This window comes from Podarcis bocagei, assembly GCF_964188305.1.
Source record: "Podarcis bocagei genome assembly, chromosome: 7".
NCBI classification, from domain to species: Eukaryota; Metazoa; Chordata; class Lepidosauria; order Squamata; family Lacertidae; genus Podarcis; species Podarcis bocagei.
The window spans coordinates 52,047,826-52,072,777 of NC_138132.1; the positions used below are offsets into that span (position 1 = coordinate 52,047,826).

General features: G+C 44.1%; 1 protein-coding gene across 1 annotated transcript; it reads right to left on the reverse strand.

Moving 5' to 3' along the window:
- Nucleotides 1-4,401: 4,401 nt before the first annotated feature.
- CYBA (cytochrome b-245 alpha chain) lies at nucleotides 4,402-23,842 on the reverse strand. Its single transcript, XM_081202226.1, has 6 exons — nucleotides 23,700-23,842; nucleotides 17,931-18,000; nucleotides 9,977-10,051; nucleotides 9,189-9,272; nucleotides 7,384-7,465; nucleotides 4,402-5,022 (listed from the first exon to the last, which is right to left on the reverse strand). Exons 1-6 carry the CDS (start codon nucleotides 23,755-23,757, stop codon nucleotides 4,828-4,830), a joined length of 564 nt encoding a protein of 187 aa, XP_081058352.1. The 5' UTR covers nucleotides 23,758-23,842; the 3' UTR covers nucleotides 4,402-4,827.
- Nucleotides 23,843-24,952: the final 1,110 nt, after the last annotated feature.

Sequence of the window (24,952 nt, forward strand, 5' to 3'; positions counted from 1 at the left end):
GCGCTCTCCGGCAACGGCTCTGCGGCTTCACTCTGTGGAAAGAGCAGTCGATTCACAGCACCGCGCTGCTCACCCCACTTCGCTACGGATCCCACGAACGGGTTTCCCCGCGAGTAGGGGAGGCGCTGAGGGTGCCCGCCAAATCCTGTGTTCACAGGCTTCACCCGCCTGTGATTTCTGAAGGGTCTCCGCCTTTGCCGTGGCGGCCAGACCCGATTTCCACGGAGCAAATTCCTCTTAGTCAGAGGAATTCAGCCATTAGCCAATGGCGCCAACCCGGATGTTCTCAGTAATGGCGGATAGTTATTGAAAGACCTCCTTCTCCTCTGTTGACCACCATCCCATCTTATGACAGAAAATCCAGTGAATTTGTTTTCTGCAAATCACTTACCTGTTCTCACTCTGCATCTCTCACCAACAGGGGTGAATTTTGAAATACTAGCTCAGAATAACAGCCCCCACCCACAAGGAAAGCTCCAAAATGGAAGCAGCTTTGTCAAACATTATATACATGCGTGCACGGTAAACATACAAAGCATTAGACCCAGCTGCTCAGAATTGGTATGATTGTGCATAATCACCTAAGAGTAAGCTGCACAGAAGTTAGCCATGCTTGCTTCTGACTGGCTACATTTGCAAAACACACACTGAGCTGCAACGAAAAGATCTTCAGCCAGCTGAAATGCATGTAGCCTGTAGCTATTCATTGGAACCACAGACTAACTTCAAAAAAGAAAAGCAAACTTGAAAGCCTCCTTATTCACTTGCCAGAGTGGTTTCCCTGACACTTAAGACAGTTGACATCATTGACTTCACTCCTGCTCTGAAAAAAGTCCCAGAGCTGTGCTCCCCCTAAATTTTCACAACTACACCATTGCTTGTCAATCAATATCATGGAGATGACCTTGAGGGTAAGTATGGGAAGGGGGGGACAGTGCCTCTGTCTACTTTATCCACAGTATGCATAATTATGTTGTTGTTGTTTAGTCGTTTAGTCGTGTCCGACTCTTTGTGACCCCATGGACCAGAGCACGCCAGGCACTTCTGTCTTCCACTGCCTCCCGCAGTTTGGTCAGACTCATGTTTGTAGCTTCGAGAACACTGTCCAACCATCTCGTCCTCTGTCGTCCCCTTCTCCTTGTGCCCTCCATCTTTCCCAGCATCAGGGTCTTTTCCAGAGAGTCCTCTCTTCTCATGAGGTGGCCAAAGTATTGGAGCCTCGGCTTCACGATCTGTCCTTCCAGTGAGCACTCAGGGCTGATTTCCTTAAGAATGGATACGTTTGATCTTCTTGCAGTCCATGGGACTCTCAAGAGTCTCCTCCAGCACCATAATTCAAAAGCATCAATTCTTCGGCGATCAGCCTTCTTTATGGTCCAGCTCTCACTTCCATACATCACTAATGCATAATTATATAACCCTCTTAATTCATGTTCTACCCCCCACCTCAACCTCAGTCAACCACAAATGTGCTAAAGTTTTCCTTGTAGGAAAGCTGCCACAGTGTTTGCTGCCCTTCTATGCATCCTTTTTGAGATGCTTCAGTAAAAGTGTGCTAAGGAGTGTTTCCCACTGGTGCCAACCCTTCTGATCAATTTGATGGTGGGAAAGTGGCCTGAATTGACTGCAGCTGTGAACACACACATCTGGCCACACCCACCACAGGGCACAGACTCACAAAGCACTAATCACTTTTATTACATCACTGAAAAGCCAAGGTAAAACACAAACCTGTAAATTGCGCGCGCACGCAGACACACAAAATTTGGATTTTTACTGTATAAGACTAGGTTTTTCCCCTAAAAAATAATATCAAAATTTAGGGGGCGTCTTATACACAGATAGTGCTGAAGGTGGACTGGCGATTGGTTGTTGCCGCAAAAATAGGGGGCGTTTTATACATGGGGGCATCTTATAAATGGGAAAATATGGTACATGGGGAAATAGGGAGCTGCCTTTTGCTCAGTCCATCTAGCTCAGTGTTGCTTACACTGACTGGCAGCCGCTCTCCAGGGTTCCAGACCTTCCTTCCTTCCTTCCTTCCTTCCTTCCTTCCTTCCTTCCTTCCTTCCTTCCTTCCTTCCTTCCTTCCTTCCTTCCTTCCTTCCTTCTGGGACCTTCGGCATGCAGCCAAGTTGCTCTGCCAGAGAATTTCCCTTTAACTAATCTAATAATGTAAGAGCTTGGCTGCTGAATCGGACCACAGGTCCGCCTAGCCCAGCATCGTGTTCTCACAATGAGCCAGATGACTGTGGGAAGCCTGCACACAAGACAGGAGCATGACAGAGCTCTCCATACCCTCCAACATTCCTCAGATGAAAATAGGGGCATTTCTCACTCCCCGCCCCAACTGACCCTCCTCAACTCCGCAGCAGCGGTCAGGGAGAGGCTACAGGATGCTCCGCCACAGCCGCCACCATCGTCGCTTGGGACAAGCATTGGCTCATCCTCCTCTCTGAGCTTGGCAGCTGCGGTGCTGGCTGGGGGAAAAGAAAAGGGCATTTCAGGATCAAATCAGAAGCCAGGGTGGCTTTTGTAATTCTGGGACTGTCCCTGGAAAACCAGGACACTTGGAGGGTATGCTTTTGATTGTTCTCCAAGATGTGGAGAGGAGGAAAAAGGAAAACTGGGACATTCCAGGATCAAATCAGAAACCGGGATGGCTTCTGTAATTCTGGAACTGTCCCCGGAAAATTGGGGCACTTGGCGAATATGAACTCTTTCCGCTTGTGATTCTGAGTAACTGGTATTCAGAGGCATTACTGCTTCCAATTGTAGAGATGGCGCATGCAATAGAGCCACATTGATTCTGCAGCGCCACCTTCAGGCGCCAAAAATAAATTGCCCTGGGAAATTAAGCCACAGTTAAGTAGTTAATCCCTTTGTCCCAAGGAACTCTGGGAATTATAGCTCTGAGAGGGGAATAGGGGGTCTCCTATCAGCTCTCAGCACCCTTAACAAACAACAGTTCCCAGGAATATTTGGGGGAAGCCATGACTGTTTCAAGTGCTATCATAATGCTTTGAAAGAATGGTGTGGGTGTGGCTAAGCAGCCTCTTGCCCAATATTGGAGGTAGCTATTGATAACCTCCTCCTATATGAATTTGTCTACTTTTAAAGCCTTTTTGGCCACCATTACCTCTTGTGGGAGAGAATGTCAAAGTTTTAGCTATGCACTGTGTGACTAAGGACTTAAAAAGAATCTTGTGGGTCATGTCCGTGAGCCATCTAATCTAGCATCCTGTTTTCACAGTGGCCAACAAGATGCCCCAATGGGAAACTCACAAGCAGGACCTTAAAGCAACAGCACTCTTCCCCACTTGGGATTCCCAGTAAACAGCCCCCAGAGGCATACTGCCTCCAACAGAGGATGTAGCCATGATGGCTCATAGCTGCTGATAGCTTTATCCTCCCGAGTATGTTATTTACAACAGGTAGCCAACATTACGCACAGGTAAACATTGGGCATATGGAGAGCTAAGTTGCATTTTGCTACAACTGCCAAGGTCCGCTAACTCAGAGATGGGCAACTCCCTGGATTATTTGCAATAGATAGATTTCTGACACTCAATTGTTCAAAAAGGATAGCAAGAATATGATACACAGGGACTTAAATCAGATTGCTGAAATGAAGAAAACATGGGTTAACCAATAAAGGATAGTTGTATGGCAGGTGTGTGAGTTCAGCTCAGTTCTGGTATTTGGGAAAAAAAATGTCTGGGTTTAGGAACTGCTTGGTAGCACCACGTTCTTTTAATTTTACGCTCTGCTCTTTGCACCTGGTTCCTGTGTGGTGTAACGAAAAGTGTGTTGGAGTGTGACCTGGAAGACCAGAGTTTGAATCCCTCCTGAGTCATGAAGTTCATTGGGTGACACTGTCTCTCAGCCTAATCTGCCTCACAAGGTTGTTCTGAAGAAAAAGTGAGGAGGAGAAAACCATGTACACCACCTTGAGGTCCTTGGAGGAACAGGTGGTATAGAAATGTAATAAATGAATAAATAACCTCAGGGATCTAGCAAAAGACAAATTAGTTTCCTCAAGCTTGAAGTCTGACCTCCACTGCGGTAACCTGGAGCCAGTCGCAAAATGCTGGTTCAGAAAGCATGAAGCCAATTACTTCCTTCACTTCACAAAAAAGCAAACAAACCCAAACACATTAACCCGGAGTTGACCTGGAAATACAAGTACAAATCTACACTTGAGTGGCTGTTCACCAGGTATTCTCACAGCCTAATTTAGGAGGCAAATAATTTCTGAAGTTGTAATCGCTTGAGAGCCAGACTCCTTTGCCAATTTATGGCAGTCAAGCCAACCAGATCATGCATATGTATATATAAACCACGGATGTAGAAAACCCTGAGAAAGTGAAACAGAGCAAAGAAACACAACCATACAAAGAAGACAACCAACCAACCAGGTAATTTTTATTACAAAGTAAAAACATGGGGAATCCTAGAGAGAACGGAAGGTTCCCCATGAAGAAAAGAGAAAGCCATTGCCACTCTCAGGATGCCGGCTGGAGTCATCCCTGCCTGGAGCTTCACAATTCTCCAATGGGTATTTTGGAGACGAACAATATGGCCGCCGCTTGGCCCTGTCGTGAAACAAGCATGGCAGCTACCTGGCCAGGAACAAACTGGGGGAAGTGACAGGACTGAGGAGAATCTGGCTTGTGGAGAAGCATCTGTAGAGGCAGACAACAGAGCTGGAAGAGGAGGACAATATCTGAAGATCAACCACAAAATGGCCACTCCTCCCCCACTGCTCCGAGCACAGCAAAAGAAGCCCCCTCAGGCTCCTTCGAGGACACCAGCCCGGCCTGTCATTCATTCAGCCTCGATGACAACAGGCAGCGGGTTATCCTGGGCTGCAGCTTCTACCTCGCCCGCTTGCTTTCTGCGAGCCTCAGCTGGAGGCCGTGGGGGTGGGTTGGTTGGAGGGTGTTTAATTGTGGCTCCTATTTGTAGCACTTCCCGTTGCCTCACTTCGATGGGACGCCACTCTTCGCCACGGATGGCAGCCTGGAGGAAAAAGCCCAGAGAGATATGAGGGGGGAAAGGGTATCTCAAGGGAAAAACCCATTTTTATTTTTATTTTCTGCATGCACATGGTCCCATGTTCACAGGAGCGTCTGAGGCCTTACACAAAGTCAGACGAGATTAGTTGAGCTAGCTCAGTATTGTCCACATTGACTGTCAACCACACCTCAGGGCTTCAGGCAAGGCTACATTCCTAATTCTCCCTGGAGGCGCCACATATAGAACCTGGAAACTTCAGTATGTAAAGCAGATGATCTACCACAGAAGTAGGGCTGGGAGAGACTCCCACCTGAAACCTTGGAGAGCCACTGCCTGTCAGTGTAGACAATACTGTGCTAGTTGGACCAATGGCCTGACTCAGCAGAAGAAGCTTCCTAAGTTCCCTATATTGACCTTGCCATAGCTCAGAGGTTGAGCATCTGCCTTGCATGCAGAAGCTCCTGGCATTTCCAGGTAAGGCTGGGAATCGTCCCCTGCCTGAAACCCTGGAAAGCTGCTGCCCATCTGTGTAGATGATGCTGAACTAGAGGAATAAATGGTTGGACTCAGCATAAGAACATAAAGAATCTAAGAAGAGCCTTGCTGATCAGGCTAAAGGCCCATCTAGTCCAGCATCCTATTCTCACAGGGAAATCCTCAAGCACAACCTGAGTGTCTAACAGCGTTTTCTACACCAGCAATTCCCAGCGACTGATACTTCAAGGCAGAATTTAAACCCTGATGCAAATCCCTATTCTGTCAAAGACTCATTCTGTCCATAGCCTCCATTCAAGTCACATCCCTCCCACCCCAGTCGGTCAGTCTGATGGCAATGTATGCCAGCCAGCTGACCTCACTGAGTTCATTGCACAGAAACTGTGTATTTTTAAAAAAAGTTGTTTCCGTTTTTCTTGATGCCCTTTATGCATCGATGGACCTGCATTGTATTTTTGTTCGATGTTTATTTTATTTTTACTTTTGTATCCCGTTTGAAAACAAATAATAATGATTTGAGAGGAAGGGGGGAAATGTGTTGAATCTTTACTAGAGGAAAAATGAGTACATTTCTGCCTTGGAGAGACTTATTATGTTGTATCCAATGTAAGTCATGCTCAGAGTACAACCATTTAAATTAAGGGATGTAACTATTTATTTCAATGGGTCTACTCTGAGTAAATGTCAGTTGGATACAAAACATTTTCACTATTCATTTCTGATTATGGTTATTTGATTTATTCCCTGCCCTTCACCATAAGGTCTCAGGATGGGTTACAAGAATCTAAAAATAAATGTCATTGTGAAGAGAAGAGTGTGAGTCCTAAAAATATATTCTCTCAGGTGCCAAAGTCCGGGGTAAAAAGCTGAGGCCTCAGCACTTTTAAAAATTGAATATCTTGTTAGACTCAAATAAGTGATAGCAAATGCCCAGTTAAGATTAAACAAGCTTTTTACACCACATAAATTATACACATTATACAAAAACTTGTAAGAAAATGAGATACTAATACAATATCATCATCATCATCATCATCATCATCATCATCATCATCATATTTTTACTGCTTTTATATCCCACCTTCTTCTCCAAGGAGTTCAGAGTGGCACACATGCTTCTCCTACTCCTTATTCAAGTCCCACAACAACCCTGTGAGGTAGGTTAGGCTGAGAGTTGGTAACTGGCCCATGGTAAGCCTCCTGAGTGGGAATTTGAACCCTGGTCTCCCAGGTTTCTTTCATCCAACTCTCTAATTGCCACACCACACTAGGCATCATAAACCCCAGGATGTACAACATCATTTCTTGCTCCACATGAAATACTGGAAATACTGGAATATGCTACAACAATATTTTGTATTTAAAGGTAGCATGAGCTCTGACCAGCTAGAGGGAGCTAGAGGGCTGCTAGCCATTCCTAGGCTCTGAAGCAAAGGATTGCAGGAACTAAAGGTTGCCTTGCAGATCCTGCAGCCTAAAACCATCAGACAGCTGAGCCCTGGATCTTTGCAAAAAATATTAGGGGAGAATACTTTTGTGCAAACTGACTGAAGCTTTAAAACAGGGGCGACTCTGTTTTACAAGAAACTCCCAGGACAAGGACCTAATAACCCTCTAAGACCATCCTCCCCACAAAAAACAAATATTTTTTTCCATATTCTCCTTGACTATCTTAAAAGGACACCTAGAGTGACACTGTGGTAAAATGCACATTTATTTAAATTTAACTCATCAATCATTCAGTTTACTAAACACTGGATGATCCATTAGCTACAAATCATTTTAACTATTTGACATCTTTGTATATATTATTACTGTTGCTGTTGTTAATTCAGGAGTCAAATGGGGGTTGTGGTGGGGGCTACTTACCAGTAAGTAAATGCCGCTTGCAATGGCGAGACAAACTGTGCCGAGGATCGTGGCCAGTAAAAATGCTGCTGGAATGGCCAAGCTGCAAAAGGAATAAGTGAGAGAGATTTATTTGTATTTGTTTTAGAGAATCTATAAGCCACTTCTCACTTCTATGATAGCTTATCAAATCAATTTACATATAAACCATAACGCAATGAACGCAGCAGAAGAACGATGGGGACAAAGATAGAATTAGTTGGCTCTGGCGCCACCTACTGTTGACCTTTCTGCCTTCTGCCCTATCAGTCTCAATGGGCACCAGCCACCAATGAAATATGCAGAGCATCACCTGTGTTGCGCCATTCCTTCCAAGAATCCCAGCAGTCCAGCTAGGCAGTCTCCTCCCAATGCCCGGATTTATGTGAGGAATGATTTAATGCTGTCTTGTGATGCTCTAATGGATGCTGGTAATAGGGTTCCCAAATTTCGAAAGGTGAAAATCTCCCCACCCACCCCCAGACATTTAAGGGATTTCTGCCCAGACACTTCTTCTGAACATTGTATGTCAGGGATGGGGAACCAACAGGTCTCCAAATGTTATGAGTCCAATCATCCTTGGACCACTGGCCATGCTGGCCAGGGCTGGTGGGGTCTGGAGGTCAAGAGGTTAGTTTTGCACCTGTGACATACATCTTTTGTTCTGAATAAGATAAATGCAGTTGGCAAGTTAAAGCAGGAGCTTGTGCCCGACCCTCCTACTTTAAGAACAGTCTTGCCAGCTGACTGGCCAGGATCTGAAAAGGAACTGTTAATATTATTCATTGCATTTATAACCCACATTTCTTTCCACGCAGTTCAAGGAGGCGTACGCAGTTCTCCCCCTTTTAATGATCCTGCGAGGTCTGTTAAATAGTGGGTAGACATAGCAGACGACGCAGCAATTTCTCCAAAGCAGCTCTTTATTTGTAAGCTGGAACAGAACTGAACAGCAAACAGCTCAGCTGGCCTGCTTGTAGCAACAACAACCCAGGGTTTCCCGCCTAAAGTAACTGATGTGGGCCTGAGTGAAAGCTATATACATAATACTCTTGGTGGCCAGGGTGAGAACTTCAATACATAACAAGGTCGGTTACACTAAGAGGAAGCAAGTGACTCAAGGTCACCTGGTGAGCTTCCTATTAGGCAGCCACCTTCATTGTAGAGTTTTTGACCCTGCTAAAACCTTTTCTGTTTGGGAAGCCTCCCAAGACAGATCATTTTATTATGCATATTGTTTCGAAAACTGTCCATTTTATCTACATTTTGATGGCTTCATTATGTCACCTTTTTAAAAAGTCTGCTGAGTTTATTGCTATTTTCTTCTGAGTATTTTATATTATTTTACATAAACCAGAACATTGTGGGGGGGAGGTTTTTTTGGGGGAAAATAAGTGCTATATCAATCTTGTTAAATAAATAAGCTACATTGCCTTCAGATATACAGTGTTGCTGTTTTTTTAATATTAAAAAAGGGAGAATTCACTGTAGGAAGGAGGCGAGCGCAACATCTTATGACCGTCTTAAGATTCAATTGAGTAAACAAAACACCCACCCACATTGCAGAACCAAGGAAAGGGGACCCACTGTAATGCCCCTCCCCCCCGACCACATCCAATTAAGACTTCCATGTGAGTTTCATGTATGTGGGCCACACACAAACACACTCGTGTCTCCATGAGACGTGAGCATCAGTTAACTGGAGAGAGAAAGCAGAAAGTTTTGTCTAATTTTCCCCTCAAATACTGAAAAGGCTGACAAGTCAAGAAGTGGAATGAATTATTTACCATATGTGCAGGAAAGCACGGACGTAGTAATTCCTAGTGAGGGGTCCAAATGCCTTCACGACAGTTGTGAAGCACTTCTGGCCACTGTTGGGGATGGGAGTAAAAAGAGAGAGTGCAATGACAAACACAGATTCTAGCTGTCAAAGGGTTCTGTGATACCCAGAAGCTTGCTCAAAAGCCATACTGAATGAAGGAGGCAGACCTAACCTTTTGAAACTACATTGATTTTAACCAGACAGTTCCCGAGCTCAAGGAGCAGGGTTTTGTCTATGTTTGGATACAACTGGATGCCATTTTGAAGGAAGATGGCAGGCTGACCCTTTTGGAAATGTGCTGAACGTAACCATTGATTTCAAAAGTGTGCTGGAGTTTTGGGTTCTTAGACTTCCCAAGCAACACCAGGTACAAGGCTACATAACTAAAATGAATGCCTATTTTGAAAGCCAATGTCAATAACAATATTGGTCAAAAATGAAAAGGCATTAGACACCATACTTATAAAAGAATGGAAATGGTTTATTGAATATTTACAAATTGTAAACAGTTAAGAACATTGGCAGGATTATTGTAATGCAGTTTCATAAGAGTATATATTTAAAGTAGATCAAAAAATGATCAAATTAAGTTAATTTGGATATGCAGAAGATATTAAAAATAAATTTAAGGAGCCGCAGAAATAGAGGGAAGGAAGTCAAGTTTTGAAATGTTAGAATGACTGTAAAATTATTGAAATGTATAAACCTGAAAATCATAAATAAAAATAAAGCATTAAAAAAAAAGACACTTACCACCGCTCCATTGTAGATCCCTTTTTCCGCTTCCCCCTCGGGTACTCCAGCAGGCATATAAAGACTCCAGCAGCTCTTTGGGGAAAAGGGTTAAGGAAGGGGGGGTATCTCTTTTGTGCCCCATTATCCTAGGAAAGCTTTCTCCTGAGTAGCCACTGATATCCAGGACAGCCCAGAATCCCTCCTTTGCTCAGTCCCGGGAAATGAGAGAAGAGTTTTTAAAAATGTATATATGTTGTTATGTTGTTATGTTATGTTATGTTATGTTATGTTATGTTATGTTATGTTGTTATGTTATGTTATGTTATGTTATGTTATGTTATGTTATGTTATGGTGTTATACAATTTGTGTGTGTGTTTTTCTAACAGAAAAAATATTTCCAAAGTCCCACTAGTGACCTGGAGCCAAAGAGCCAGTTCACACATGCAGCACACATGTTTGTCTCAACACAACCTTTCCTCTGTGTGAGGGGGTGGAAGAGGCATGGAGAGAGATCTGTTTGAAGCAGTCTGTACGCTGAGGTAAAGTCTGCATCTCTTTCTGCAATCACTGTGGTTGCAAACACAAAAATTTCCCCAAAATACCAAAACTGAAACGGCTGCAAGCTATTTCAGGCTGTAGGCCCCTTGAGACCGAGACCTGTTATCTGTAGGGGAGCATGCAGATAGAAAACGGTAGACAAATACTAGGGTCATACCTGCACGTTTAGCTCACTTTTATGCCACCGTAAGCAGCCATGGCTTACCCCCAAAGAATCTTGGGAGGTTTGTTTGTTAAGGGTACTGAGAGTTGTGAGGAGAATCCTTCTTCCCCCACAGAGCTACAATTTTCAGAATACTCTGAGAATTGTAGTTCTGTGAAGGGAAGATGGAATCTCCTAACAGCTCTCAGCACCCTTAACAAACTACAGTTCCCAGGATTCTTTGGGGGAAGCCATGACTGACAAAGTGATATAATAGTGCCTTAAATGTATGTTGTGGGTGTGGCCTTCAAAATGTGACTACAGTGGTACTTTGGTTTGCATACGTTTTGGATTACAAACATGTCAAACCGGAAGTGCGTGTCCCAGTTTGAAACCTTTCTTTGGATCACAACCCATTTTTTGGGAGGTTACAAACAAAAAAAATTTGGAGGCCCTATTGGCGAAAGTGCACCTTGGGTTACAACCTGTTTTGGTTTACAAATGGACCTCTGGAACTGATTATGGTTGTAAACCAAGGTACTACTGTATGTGTATAGCCTGGATCAGACTGAGATTCTCACACAAAGGCACCAGGAATCAGATGAAGGAATAAAATGGCCCTTGTACCTTTAAGAACTGGTTGTCAAATTTGCTTTTCCCCTCTTCCTTTCCCATCCCATCCCTCTTTTCCTTTTGTGCCATGTCTTTTAAATTGAATGTCTGTGAGCAGGGATGCTCTGGGAGTCTTTTCAGATAAAGAGTGGAGTAAAACCACTTTAAGCAAACACCAAAGTTTTGAGGGAAGTAGAAGAGCAGAAAAACTGGACACATGGTCCAGGGACAGGAGAGAGAACAGACCAGGCTGGATTTCATATTGGTTTGAACTCATCAGGCCAAATCTTTGCAAATTCTCTGCTCTCTTTTATCCCCCCACTATAACCCAAAGATCGGAGGAGGATAAGGTCATTTCCATTTCACCCTTTCAACAGCTCCTGAAAACAAAGCCCCTCTGATTGCTGTGTTACATGTGGGAAACTGAGTCTGAGAAGTACCAAACTGCACAAGGGCATTTGGTGAGTCTCTGGTTGAACTGGGGGAGAGCTTGATCTCACTGACTGGCAGGCTCAAACCCACAAGCAGAAGGATGTGACTCCATGTGCACATTGCTCCTTTGCACAACCTACAAGCCAACTCAGTCCTTTCTGCTCTGCCCTTTCACCAGCAGCCACAGTGACTGGCTATGGAACTGCAACTTCCTTTTTTTTTTTTTTTATAAAGATTTTTTATTGCGTTTCTTTTCATAGATTTACAAATTTGTTTACATGGCAACATACAAGAAACATTTTTTATATATATATATAAGAAAAAATAAAAACAAGAAAAAATGTTGTGAAACTTTCCTTAACATCTTTCAGCAATTCACTTTTGGACCTCCTCGCATCCTCTCAGCATTGCATTCATTGTTCTAGCCAGTTCAGCAATTTGTTATCTTATTTCCCATCTTATTATACCTTTAAATGTATTATGTTACCAATTTCAAAAAATTGTAATTTAGTTTTGACATTCTTAATAAACATAATAATTTGTTTCAAATATTTCTCGTTTTTTCTATCAATACTTACTTTATCATTTCTTAAAATAAATTGCGGAAACATAACATTTCTTAATCGTGCGCTATCTTAACATTCAAACAACTTATAATGTTTTTGCAAATAATCCTTAAATTTTTTCCAGTCCTCCTCCATAGTTTCTTCGCTCAGATCTCGGATTCTGCCAGTCATTTCTGCCAACTCCATGTAGTCCATCAACTGCGTCTGCCAGTCCTCCAGTGTGGGTAAATCTGGTGTCTTCCAGAACTTTGCGATGAGAATCCTAGCTGCTGTGGTTGCATACATAAACAAGGTTCTGTCCTTCTTTGGCACCTTCCGGTCCACCATGCCCAAGAGAAAGGCCTCTGGTTTCTTAGAGAAGGTATATCTAAATACCTTTTTCAGCTCATTATGTATGATTTCCCAGAAGGCCTTTACTTTCGGGCAGGTCCACCAGAGGTGAAAGAATGTCCCTTCTGCCTCCTTGCATTTCCAACACTTATTATCAGAAAGATGATATATTTTAGCCAACTTGACTGGAGTCATGTACCACCGGTATACCATTTTCATAATGTTCTCTTTCAAGGCACTACATGCCGTGAATTTCATACCGGTGTTCCATAACCTTTCCCAGTCTTCAGACATAATGTTGTGTCCCACATCCTGTGCCCATTTTATCATAGCAGATTTAACTGTCTCATCCTGTGTGTTCCATTTAAGCAGCAAGTCATACATCCTCGAAAGTACCTTAGTCTTTGGTTCTAGCAGCTCCGTCTCCAGTTTCGATTTCTCCAACTGGAAACCCACTTTTCTGTCCATTTTAAATACCTCTTGAATTTGAGCATAATGTAACCAATCTCGCACCTTACCTTTTAATTTGTCCTGGCTTTGGAGCTTCCAGTTATCTCCAACTCTTTCAATCAGTTCCCAATACTTTGGCCAGTAGGCCTCCATATTGGGCTTTTTTTTAGAAATCTTGGCTTCCACAGGTGATAGCCACCTCGGGGTCTTGCTTTCTAATAAATCCTTGTACTTCATCCAGACGGCAAAAATTGATTTTCTGACAATATGATTTTTAAACAATTTATGAACCTTCGCCTTGTCATACCACAAGTATGCATGCCAACCATACACATTATCAAACCCTTCCAGATCTAGGACATCGGTGTTTTCCAACAAAAACCAATCCTTCAACCAGCAGAAGGCTGCAGCTTCATAGTACAACCTTAGGTCCGGCAGGGCAAACCCCCCTCTTTCTTTTGAGTCGGTTAGTATTTTAAATTTTATTCGGGGCTTTTTGCCCTGCCAGACAAACTTAGAAATATCCTTCTGCCATTTTCCAAAACATTCCATTCTGTCCACGACCTGAAGGGTCTGAAATAAAAATAGCATTTTAGGCAAAACACACATCTTTATAGCTGCGATTCGGCCTGACAAGGTAAGTTTCAATCTTGACCAAATATCCAAGTCTTTTTTAATTTCCAACCAACATTTTTCATAGTTATCTTTAAAAAGGTTTAAATTTTTGGTGGACAAGTATACCCCCAGGTATTTCACTTTTTTAACCACACTTAGCTCTGTCTCTTTCTGATACTCCTCTGTCTCTGTAGGTGTCAGATTTTTGACCAAAACCTTAGTTTTTTGTTTGTTTAGCTTAAATCCCGCCACCCGACCAAACTCCAAAATAAGTTCCAAAACTCTTTTTGTACTAGATACTGGCTCCTGTACTGTCAAGACTAGGTCATCTGCAAAGGCTTTCAGTTTGTATTGTTTCGCTCCGACCTCTATGCCTTGCACCAGCTGGTCCTCCCTAATCATATTCAGCAAAACCTCCAGAACAGAAATAAATAGCAGAGGGGATAAAGGGCACCCCTGTCGTGTCCCTTTTTCAATTCGAAGTTCCTCCGATACCACATTGTTCACTATCAATTTAGCTTTTTGTTCTGAATAGATTGCTTCTAATCCATTTTCAAACCCCCGTCCCACTCCCATCCCTTTCAAGTTCTTCTTCATAAACATCCAAGAAATGTTGTCAAATGCTTTCTCCGCATCAATAAAGATTAAAGCAGCCCTTGTATTTTTAATTCGCAGCAGCTCCAAAATATCAATAATGTTCCTGGTATTGTCCGACATGTGTCTACCAGGGAGAAAGCCTGCTTGGTCCTTGTGAATTACTTCATTTAATACATTTTTAAGTCTACTTGCTAAAATGTCTGCAAAAATTTTGTAATCCACATTCAGGAGTGAGATGGGACGGTAGTTCTTAAGCTGAGTCTTTTCCCTTTCTGACTTGGGAATCAATGTGATAAATGCTTCTTTCCACGTTTCCGGTGCCTTCCTCCCCTCCATGATCTGGTTACAAACCTCCAACAACGGTTGTATCAAGAAATCCTTCAAAGTTTTGTAATATTTGGAGGTGAGTCCATCCGGGCCTGGAGATTTGCCCAGCTGCATGTTTTGGATGGCACCTTCAATTTCCTGTTGAGTTATTTTGCTGTTAAGAATTGATCTTTTATCTTGACTTATTTTAGGTAGTCCATTTGTTTCCAAAAATTGGTCCATTTCCGATTCTTTCTGAGGCCCCTGTGCGTAGAGCTCTTTGAAATATCTGTGGAAGCACTTTCTTATTTCTTCTGGTTTCTGAACTATTTTTCCTTGAATCTCCAGATTTGTAACCGTATTTAACTTTTGTCTTTTTTTCAGCTGCCAAGCCAGCAACTTTCCACATTTATTTGCTGATTCAAACGATCTCTGCTTCATTTGTTTGATTTTCCACTCAATCTCTTGATTGATCAGTTTCGAATATTGTGCTTGATGGAATTTGATCTCTCTTAGCACCTCTTTAGATTTCGGTTTGGTTCTCAATTTTTTCTCTCCTTCACTTATTTTCTCTAAAATTTTTTCTTTTTTTCCATTCCAATATTTTCTTTTTATCGAATTCTGTTGAATCAGAAACCCTCTCATTACAGCTTTACTTGCGTCCCAGATTGTTCTTTTCTCCACCGTAGTGTTCAAATTTATTTCAAAGTAGTCCTTTAGTGTTTTTTGGGCCTTCTTCACAATCTCTTGATCTCTTAACAAGGTGTCATTCATTCTCCATCTGAAGGATCCAGTTGGGAAAAGTCTCAGTTCCATTTTTATGGCATTGTGGTCGGAGCAGGTTTTTGGGCAGATTTCCACTTTTCTCGTTTTCGGAGCCAGCCCTCTAGATATCCAAATTTGGTCGATTCGTGTCCATGACAAATGGGCCTCAGAAAAGAAAGTTCCTTCTTTACCCAAGGGGTTCCTTGTCCTCCAAATGTCAATCAAGTCCATATTGTCTATCATTTCAAAGAAAGTTTTAGGGAGTCTGCCGTCTGTTGTTAAGTTTTGATTTTGGGATTTGTCCATATTTGTAGACACCACCCCATTCATATCTCCCATCACAATAATATTAGCATAGTCCAAATAGTCCATCATTGTCTCATGCAGCTTCTTGTAGAATTCTGATTTTCCATCATTTGGCGCGTAGATTCCTAATATCAAAATCTTTTCCCCTTGTGTTTGGATTTCAATTGCGAGGATTCTTCCATGATCATCTTTAAATAAAAATTTTGGCGACAGGTTCTCCTTTGCATAAATTACAACACCTCTTTTTTTAACTTTGTCTGATGAGATAAATTCTTGGCCAAGTCTTTTATTGATTAATACTTTCCTGTGGAGCCTAGTCACATGTGTTTCTTGCAAACATATTACATCCAATTGTTCTTTTTTTAGGATATGAAATATCCTTCTCCTTTTTTCCGGAGAATTCCCGCCATTTATGTTCCAACTAAGTAGCTGCAGAGACATCCTGTTCTATTTAAGATGTTCTTAAGATGGGGTGTCTTCCTTTTGTTCAGATCCCGAAGGTATAGGCGTTGGCCCACTTCCGGGCGGTGCTGGTGCTGGTAAAACTGGAAGCCAATCCGCTCCTTTTTGGAGATCTTCTCCGTGGTCGTGAAGGAACCTTTGGTTATCTTCAGGTGTTCTTATTTTAACCTTCCTTTCTTTGTAGGTGAAGGATAATCCCTGTGGAAACTCCCACCTATAGGGGATTGCGTTGTGTCTCAGCAATTTTGCTAATTCTGTATAGGTGGCTCTAAGGTCCAGCAGCTGCCTCGGGATATCTCTGTAAATTTCCACTCTTTTGTCTTGTATTTCAATTGCTTTTTTGAAGTGAAGGCCTAGGATCTTGTCTCTCTCTTCCTTTGTTCTTAAAATTATCAAGCAGTCTCTGGATCTGTCTTTCCTTACCAGTCTTCCCAATCTATATGCCGAGACAATCCTAAAATCCGTGTCTTCCTTTAAACCCCAGAACTTCGAGAATTCCTGTGTTAAGTATCCAATCAAGTCTCCTTGCTCGAGTTCTGGAATACCTCTCAATTTGATGTTGCTCTCACGATTTTTCAGTTCCACCATTGACAGATAGACTTGTTGTTCACCCACCTGTTTGTGCAGGGGCCTAACTTCTCCTTTTATTTCTTCCACCTCTTTTTGTAGGACTCCCACTTTCTGGATTGCTTCTCCAGCTAATTCTCGATTTTCCGCTGTTGCTCCTTGCAATTTCTCTATGGCTTGCGTGTGCTGGGAAACTTGGTCAGTCAGTTTTTGGATCGAGGAAGTTGCTTTATCTATCTTCACAGACTGATCGTCCACCTTCTGATTTAAACTTGATAGTTGCTCCAATATTTGTTTTAATAGTGTGTCTGACCCACCTGCTGCCATATCTTCCTCAGTGGACTTCTCAGTTATTTCCCCTTGTTCTCTATGAGACACCAGTACAGCTGGGACCGACGAACGGCGTCCTTGGGTCAATGTTGTTTGTACAAATTGTGCTGGTCTTCTTTCCTTTTCCTTTTCTTTTTCCTTAGCCTCTTTAGTTTCCTTTGCTTTAGACGCTCTTGTTCTCCCTGCACCACTCATTACACATCTGTCAATGTTCAAGGTCAAATTGTCTATTGTTCCATGGGAAAGACAAATTCAGGAGTAAACAGCCAGTGAGATGGAATTCAAAACAAAAGTCAGTTCCCAGGATTTTGTAATCCGAAAGCCCTGTAGGGGGAGTGCCACCCGATTTCAAAGACAAGGAAGGAAGTAATCCGCCATTAAAGTTCCAAATTATTTCAAAACAGTGAATTCGTTAATCCAAAAGTCCCTTCATAAATTCAAGATCTTCTTCCTGCAACTTCCTGGACCCGATTTACTAAACAGAAACTACCTTCTTCCCTCTTTTCTGCAGCTACAGAAATTCCACATTTTGCAATCCTCATACTTCTGCAGAACGCCTGCATTAAGCAAAGCGACTATTTTTTATTTCCTTGACATCATTTGGCCAATGGAACCTTGCTTCCACCTCTTGTTAAGTGTTGGGAAGTGACCAAATTGTTCAGTCACAGAAATTCCAATTTTGTAATCTCTAGACTTCTGCAAGCACGCGCACACACACACAACCAGATTAAGCAAAACCCTAATTTATTGATGCTGTACCATCTGGGGAACTGGTCAAAAGGAAGTTGGACTAGATGGATTTTGAGGTGCCTCTCGCCTGTTTGATTCTGTGATACCACCGGAATCACAAGGCATCTTGCGGCTACAGAATCCAGGGATTTTCTTGGGGGGGGGGGAGAGAAGAAAGGAGACAGAAATCACATGGAAGGATACATTGAATAGGCTGCAAACTGCCAGTTTTTGAACTGCCCAGCAACTGCCACGATCCCACCAGTCACTAGAACTAAAAGGGGGGAAGAAAAAAAAGACAAGCTTACCTACCGGTAACCACCGTCCACCACAAATCAACATAAAAAAAAAAAAAATCCAACATGCAAAACAAATGTAACGAGCCCACAGCTCACAATTCATGGCCCAACTTTTATTGATGTATTGATTACGGGAGAAAAATAAATTAAAAGAGCAGAAAAGCCACTTAAAATTAGAGAGTCCGTGTGATGCTGTGCAGTGGCTGGAGCAGGGTGGGCAACCTCTGGCCAAGGGGCTTTATGCAGCCCTCTCTGTTTGCCCCTTAGCATTCTCCGCAGGCCACACCGTTCCCCAGTCCTGCTTTGCTCCTTCCTTGAGTGGCTGCAATGTGTCCTTGATCTCTAGTAATGCCTCTTACTTGCCTACATGGAGGATGGAGAGAGCTGGGTAGGTGTGTATGTAAAAACTAGCCTGCTGTGCCCAGAGTAAAATCTGCATCTGCTGCCCTGCCCACTTTTACCTCTGGCTCCGCCTACCATTGGCATGCGGCCCTCAGACGGTTTCCCACAAGGAGATGCGGCCCTTGGACTGGCGAATGTTCCCCACTCATCCGTCAGAGAGTGTTGCACTGGGACCAGAGGGACCCAGGGTCCGTTCCCTACCCAGCCATGCAGCTCAGGGAGTGTGGCCTTCCCTACAGGATTGTTGTGAGGATAAAAGCAGCACAGAAATATGCACAATGCTCTTTGGCAAAAAGGCAGGTTGAGAAATAAAGGAAGGGCCTTTGACAGAGGCAGAGGTGTTAACACCCAAAGAAACAGCCGTTCCCCACCTTAAGAATTCCTGTTTCTTAACTTTCTGCTTTCCATGAATGATACTCTGTGCATGTTCAGAGGAAACCTTGTCTTTGCTATTTCACTGAAAACGTGTGAGGGCAAGGAACACCCATAGCAGCAGATAATAATCTTTGATGCTGCAAGGCATTCTTTAATTGCTCACAGCACTTTTCACACATTATCTCAGCCATGCTTTTAAGGTTCCCTCAGGCTCCACACTGCCCAGCTTTGAATGGGGATGGGGAGCTGTTTGTTAAGAAAGAATTACTGTACAGTACTTGCTTGGAGTTGCCCAGTGAAAATGATTAGCAGTAGACTCAGGGCAGATAAAAGGCAGGATTCCCACCACCACCACACAATACGTCATTCATTTGTGGAATTTACAGCCACAGGTGCTGTGGAAATGGCCCCTCACTTCAATGACTTTTAAAAGGAGAGGAGAGGCCAATTCAGGGTAGACTTATATCAACTGCAGACCACAACCTATGGTAATAGAGCCTCCAGGTTCAAGGGCAGGCTACCCCCCCCCCACACACAAAGAGCTGCTGGGGAAGCAGGAGAGGGCTTTTATCCCATTACTCCCTGCTTGTGAGCTTCCCAAAGGCATCGATCTGGTTGGATGCTGTGAGAGGCTGGGCTTCAGGACTTCTCCCTAGCTAGGCTTCTAGTCTGACCTAAATGAAACATCTCTTCTTAGCCACATGTTATGCCCCACTTGTGAAGAAGGAGGCTGTATTAATTTACATTTGTGAACTGATCTGACAGGGTGTTTTCTTCTTCTTCTTATGTCCTTGTGGCGGAAGTCATCTGGTTGTGTTCCTGGACAAGATGAGATCAAAACTAAGAACTCCCTTAGTCTTGCTCCACACACCCTTTTCTCATGTCCTTCTAGGAGGATTAGACTAATTCACAGAGGAGGAGTCTATCAGTGGCTAAGAGTCACACAATGCCTGTATGCTACTGCCTCCGTGATCAGCTCATATCCTTTGTTTCTGCTGGTGCTTGCGGAGTCAAAAATGTCACCCTCTTGGTGCAAGAGGCAGTGGCGTAGCGTGGGTTGTCAGCATCCGGGGCAAGGCAAGTAATTTGTGCCCCCTAACCCGTGGATTTGCGCCCCCTAACCCATGGATTTGCGCCCCCTAACCCTAACCCCCAGATGTTGCGCCCAGTGCGGCCCACCCCCCCTGCACCCCCCACACTACGCCACTGGCAAGAGGGAAGGAGGCATCAGGGAAACCCCAATGTTTGCAAAAGTGGAAGAAATCTTTAGGGTGGGGGTGGGGGTGCAGGGGGCGGATATAAGCTCAGGGAAGGGCCATAACCCAGGGGCAGAGCACTTGCCAGATTCAACCCCCTTCACCTCTGAGCCCAGATAGGAAAGACTCCTGCCTGAAACCCTGGAGAACTGCTGCCAGCCAGCGTAGGCAATATTGAGCTAGATAAACCAAGTTTGTGGGGGGTGGGGAGGGGGCAGTTCTCATAGATGTAGATTTAGGGCAGCACGGCCGGTTCCCCCGGAGTGAGAGCTGAGCCAAGGGGGTGCCATAGGGAGTCACAGCTATAATGTAGTGCATGTGTAGAATGGAAGGCGATGGGTGGAGACCTGCCAAATTTTGGTCTTGCACAGGGTGCAGGTGAGATACCAGGTTTCAATTGGGGCATCTGGTTGGCCACAGTGCAAAAAGGCATCTGAACTAGATGGGTCCCCTTTGGCCTGATCTAGCAGACAGGTCTCTTCATATGCCTCTTTCCTTTAGAGCCTCACTTCCTACTAGGTCACCTGACTGCAGGGAAATTCCTACAAGGCCAGTTTACCACCATCAGATCTTTGCAAGGGAGAAGAACCAAGAAGTGAAACCTTCTCCCAGTCTGTCATTGCCTCACCACCTGACTGCTCTGGATGGGTGTGGAACAGGAGCAAGCACTGATTTCATGAAAAAGTTTTTGCAAGGTGCTAGGCCATAAGCCCTCCTCCGTCTGTGTGAACACACTAACCCAGATTAAAGGAACTTTCTCTGTATGTGCGCACAATAAGCCCACTTCTGCAGCAAAGGCACTCAAGGGTGGAGCTGCTGGTTTCTCTGACCTGGCCAGCATTTCTTATTTTGTCAAGGGAGCATGTGAGGCTCCCAGCGGCAAAGTCATTTCGAGAAAGCAGCCAGAAATAGCTCCCTTCTGCTGCCTCTTGTGTTTTGGTTCACAGGGCAACTGAAGTTTTAAAAAGCAAGAACTTGTCATGGCCATGCCACCAGGCCCTCCTTGTCTGAAAGGAGCTGGGCGGACATCTGGGATGCGTCAAGCAGAGCGCCAGATGGACGCATTTGAGCACACTTGAACCAGCAGGCCTGTGGAAGCAAACGGGATGTTCTGTGCACTGCTGTGATTACAGCACGAAGGCCGAACTATGCAGGAATTAAAGGAGTTGGCAAAGAAGCCCGAGCTCCGCGTCATCTTAAGATACCAGCTTCAAAAGATCCAAATAATGGTGCAGTGAAAACAAGGAAGGGTCTTGTGGGAAATTAGAGACAAAATGATTTACTGTAGCATACCATACAAATAAACACTACACAAAGCTACTCTATGAAAGTTTATGCTGCAAGAAATCTTTTTATCTTTATGGTACCATGAAACTCTCTCTTTTTAACGATGCTGTCTGATATCCCAGAATTAATTGAAAGGTTTATCTGTGAACTAGATTTGTTTATTTTCTGAGTCTTGGCTTTTGTTTTACATAAAAATAAGGCTAAGGGTCACACACAAATCAACACAGGCTATGTGCCGATGTTATGTCTCTCAAATTCAACAACTGCACTTGCAGCCAGAAGTGCAAGTATGTGCACACAAACATACGTCCAGTTTTCACATTGCCTCAAGGCAAAACTATCCATTATGTTGAGAGTACATGTTTTAGGTATGTACTTACAGTACATAACAATTGACAGATGCAAAGCAAACAGTACAATGTTTAGACTGGGGCTGCGTACACACCATACATTTCAAACACATTGCTTCCTCCAAAGAATCCTGGGAAACGTAGTTTATTCCCTCACAGAGCTGCAGTTCCCAGCACCCTTAACAATTTGCAGCTTCCAGGATCCTTTGAAGGAAGCCACACGCTTTAAACGTGGTGCGGAAATTTGAAAAAAAGAATTGGTGCTATCAAAGGTATAAAATATGAAATAATTTCACTAAGTCTATAATGACAACAAGTTGGATACATTAACACATTTCTGTTGAGTGCTCAGCTGTAGTCCCCTGGGTTCTGATTATTTATTATGTATTGAATTTATATCCCCCCTTCCTCCTGAAGGAGCCCAGGTTGGCAAACACATTTTTTAAAAGTGTTCTAAAATAGTTAAAATGTTTTTTTAAACCCCAGTTACAATTAAAAATATTATTTCATTTATGGATCTCAGGGTTGTCAGGAACAGTATCCTTCAGCCACCAAATGCCTGGGTCCCTTTCGCTTATGTATAGGGGCTGTCTCAAACAGATGCAGGATGCTAAGCAATGCGCCCAGTAAAAAAAACTCATTTGGGATGTTTGTGGACTGTCTGTTTTGATAAGAGTCTCAAGGTGCTTCCAAACAACCTATATATTGAGGAATCAACCTGATTTGTTTGTAGGAAGATTATATGTTGCTGACTATTTAATGAACATTTATTCTGTGTGCAGGGAAGTCTGGTCCATCAAAGCAAATGTTACCACACACTTTCCCCATCACTTTCCTTATTGCAAGAAGTCCTATTGAGTGATGCTGGCCAACTAATCAGCCCTAATGATTTTGAATATGGATACACAATATGGCTCTTGATTACTCCACCTTAACTAACAGGAAAATGGAAGGCTGTGTGCTTGCAAATGCCCTAGCCTGCACAGATCACTCCTGGGCTAATGGCAACATCAAGTTTCCTTCCTTATTTTCATCCATTGCACTTCCTCTAAAGGAAAGCACAAAAATCTCCTTGGCTCTGATGGTCACAGCCAAGCCAGGTTAAAGTCCTTTCCCCTCCAAAAATCTAGAAGTCTCCTTCCTGCCCCAATTAAAAAGGATGCCCCCATCAAAAGGGGGGGGGGGTATTATGTGTTTAACATAACCACCACAGGGCAGGTGAACTGCTCTCCCACACAGCAAGGCAATACTTCCAGGAGAGTCACAACACACACACAAACCCGATGGCAAGGCAGAGCTGAAAAAAACGAGTAAAAACTGTTGCCATCACTATGAAAATTCAAAGTTTAAGATTCGGTTCCATCAAGACTAATTTGAAATTACTGGGGAATAGGGCATATCATTGCTGGCCACTGACATACTGGGAATGTCACAAAAGCACGTTTAATTGGAATGCTCAATGTTTAGGAACAAATACATTTTATTTCTGTATTTTTTTAAAAGAAGGGAGAACTTAAGGGGTTGAGAATTTCAGTCTTGGCTCTGCAAACTCACAGGCAGGCTCTCTCTCGCTCACATTTAACCTGCTCCCCCTGCTTTCCCCAGCCCAAAGCTACTCCACTAAAAGATGTGCCCCAATTTTTGTAATTCCACCCACTCGGGCACAAAGCAAATGGACTGAGGCTATGGAGCCCCTTGCAATGGGCAAGGTGCAGATTCCTTCATTTACTCTGGTTTAACCACACCACTGTGGGGGTGAGGGGAATTGGAGGAGGAAGAGAGGACTCCCGGGCCACAAACCTGCTGGAGGGACTCGAATCCTTTCGCGAAGGAAAGATTTCGGGATGGGGCTCAGAACAGTTTCTAACCTGACATCGCCCGCTTTTCCTTGCCTGGGGCAACAAGGACACTCTGCACTTGCTCAGGGGCCCTTTGGCTCCACTTGGCAAGAAGAGATGCTGGTGTCCATCCCCCTCCCTCCTCGGATCCCCCCAAAAAACTCACTTAGGCCGGAGGCCAGCGCCTGCTCGTTCGCCCACATGGCCCACTCGATGCCCCCCATCGCGCCGCGCTCAGCTGCACCGAGAAAGTGAAGGAGGGAACCGGCTGCTGGGCGGACACCTCCCCCCCCCCCAACTCCCCTACGTCCCTTCCTGCTCCTCCTCTGCGGGCTGAGCCAGAAACGCCCCACAACTGCCCGGCCTCCGCCAGTGTCTCCCTCCAGACACGCGTCTCGGCCGTCCCTCCCGCCCCGATTCCCACCAAGCGCCGCTGCGGCTCGCTCCAGTTCCAAACGGCGCCAGCTTTCGACTTGCACAGGATTCTTCAGCTCAAGAGGCGTGCAGGGGAAGACTGCGCCAAAAAAGTTCACACAACTCACGCTAATCATCCTCAGCATAGTGTAAAAGCACCACGTGAACGCAGCCCCTTAAAACTGATTCCCCCCCGCCCCCCCAAAAGCAGTGGGATGTTAGATGCAGTTGAGAACACTGTAGAACTGAAACCATTCCAATAATCTACTTTTATTAACCTCTTCATATCCAGAACCCATCACATCATTGGGATCCGTTTTATTTACTTAAGATATTTTAAGTGTTTTATCCCTTGGGATAAAAGATGACACATGAATTTAATAAACAATGAGAAGTTGGGACAGACAAAGAACTTTAAAGGAGATGCTAAGCTTTGCACTCCAAAAGTAGGGAATCAAGTGCTGCAAGCTGCAGGATAAGGCAAAGAGAACATAAGCTGTGCTTCAAAATTGGCAGGTATAAACGGGAATCAGACAAGAAATGAATTTTGTGCAACGGCTCTTGGGGAAGGAGGAGACTTTCTGCTGCTAACTGTAAGCAGAGGGGAAAAGACTTCCTCTCAGCTGCCAGGAACTGGGTTGACCAAGATCAGTATTCACCTCCAAATGAAGTATCCAAATAGGAGGGTGAATTGTGGGACACTGAAGGCGGAAGGGCCATAGCTTTGTGATAGAGAATCTGCTCTGCTTGCAGGAGGTCCCAGGTTCAGTCAGCAGAATCTCCAGGTAGGGTTGGGAATGTGCTATCTGAAGCTCTGCAGAGCTGCTGCCAGTGTCGACAAGACTGAGCTAGATGGACCAGTGGCCTGGGTGCAGTAAAAGCCAGCTTCACGTGTGTTGCTGTAGAGCAACCGCACTAGTTCAAGAGATCCAGCGAGGCAGCAGGGGATCTGCAGCCCAAAATTTGCCTGGCTCGTTCAAGGCTGCATTTGAAAAACCGAATGCT

Excerpts from the sequence above, each read along its gene's own strand:
- CYBA (XM_081202226.1), bottom strand. The coding sequence starts at position 23,757 with ATGGGGGGCATCGAGTGGGCCATGTGGGCGAACGAGCAGGCGCTGGCC. Across the intron at positions 10,052-17,930 it reads CAGTTTGCAGCCTATTCAAT|AGCTGCTGGAGTCTTTATAT; the intron begins GTATCCTTCCAT and ends TTTTCCCCAAAG. Across the intron at positions 9,273-9,976 it reads GGATCTACAATGGAGCGGTG|TGGCCAGAAGTGCTTCACAA; the intron begins GTAAGTGTCTTT and ends CATCCCCAACAG.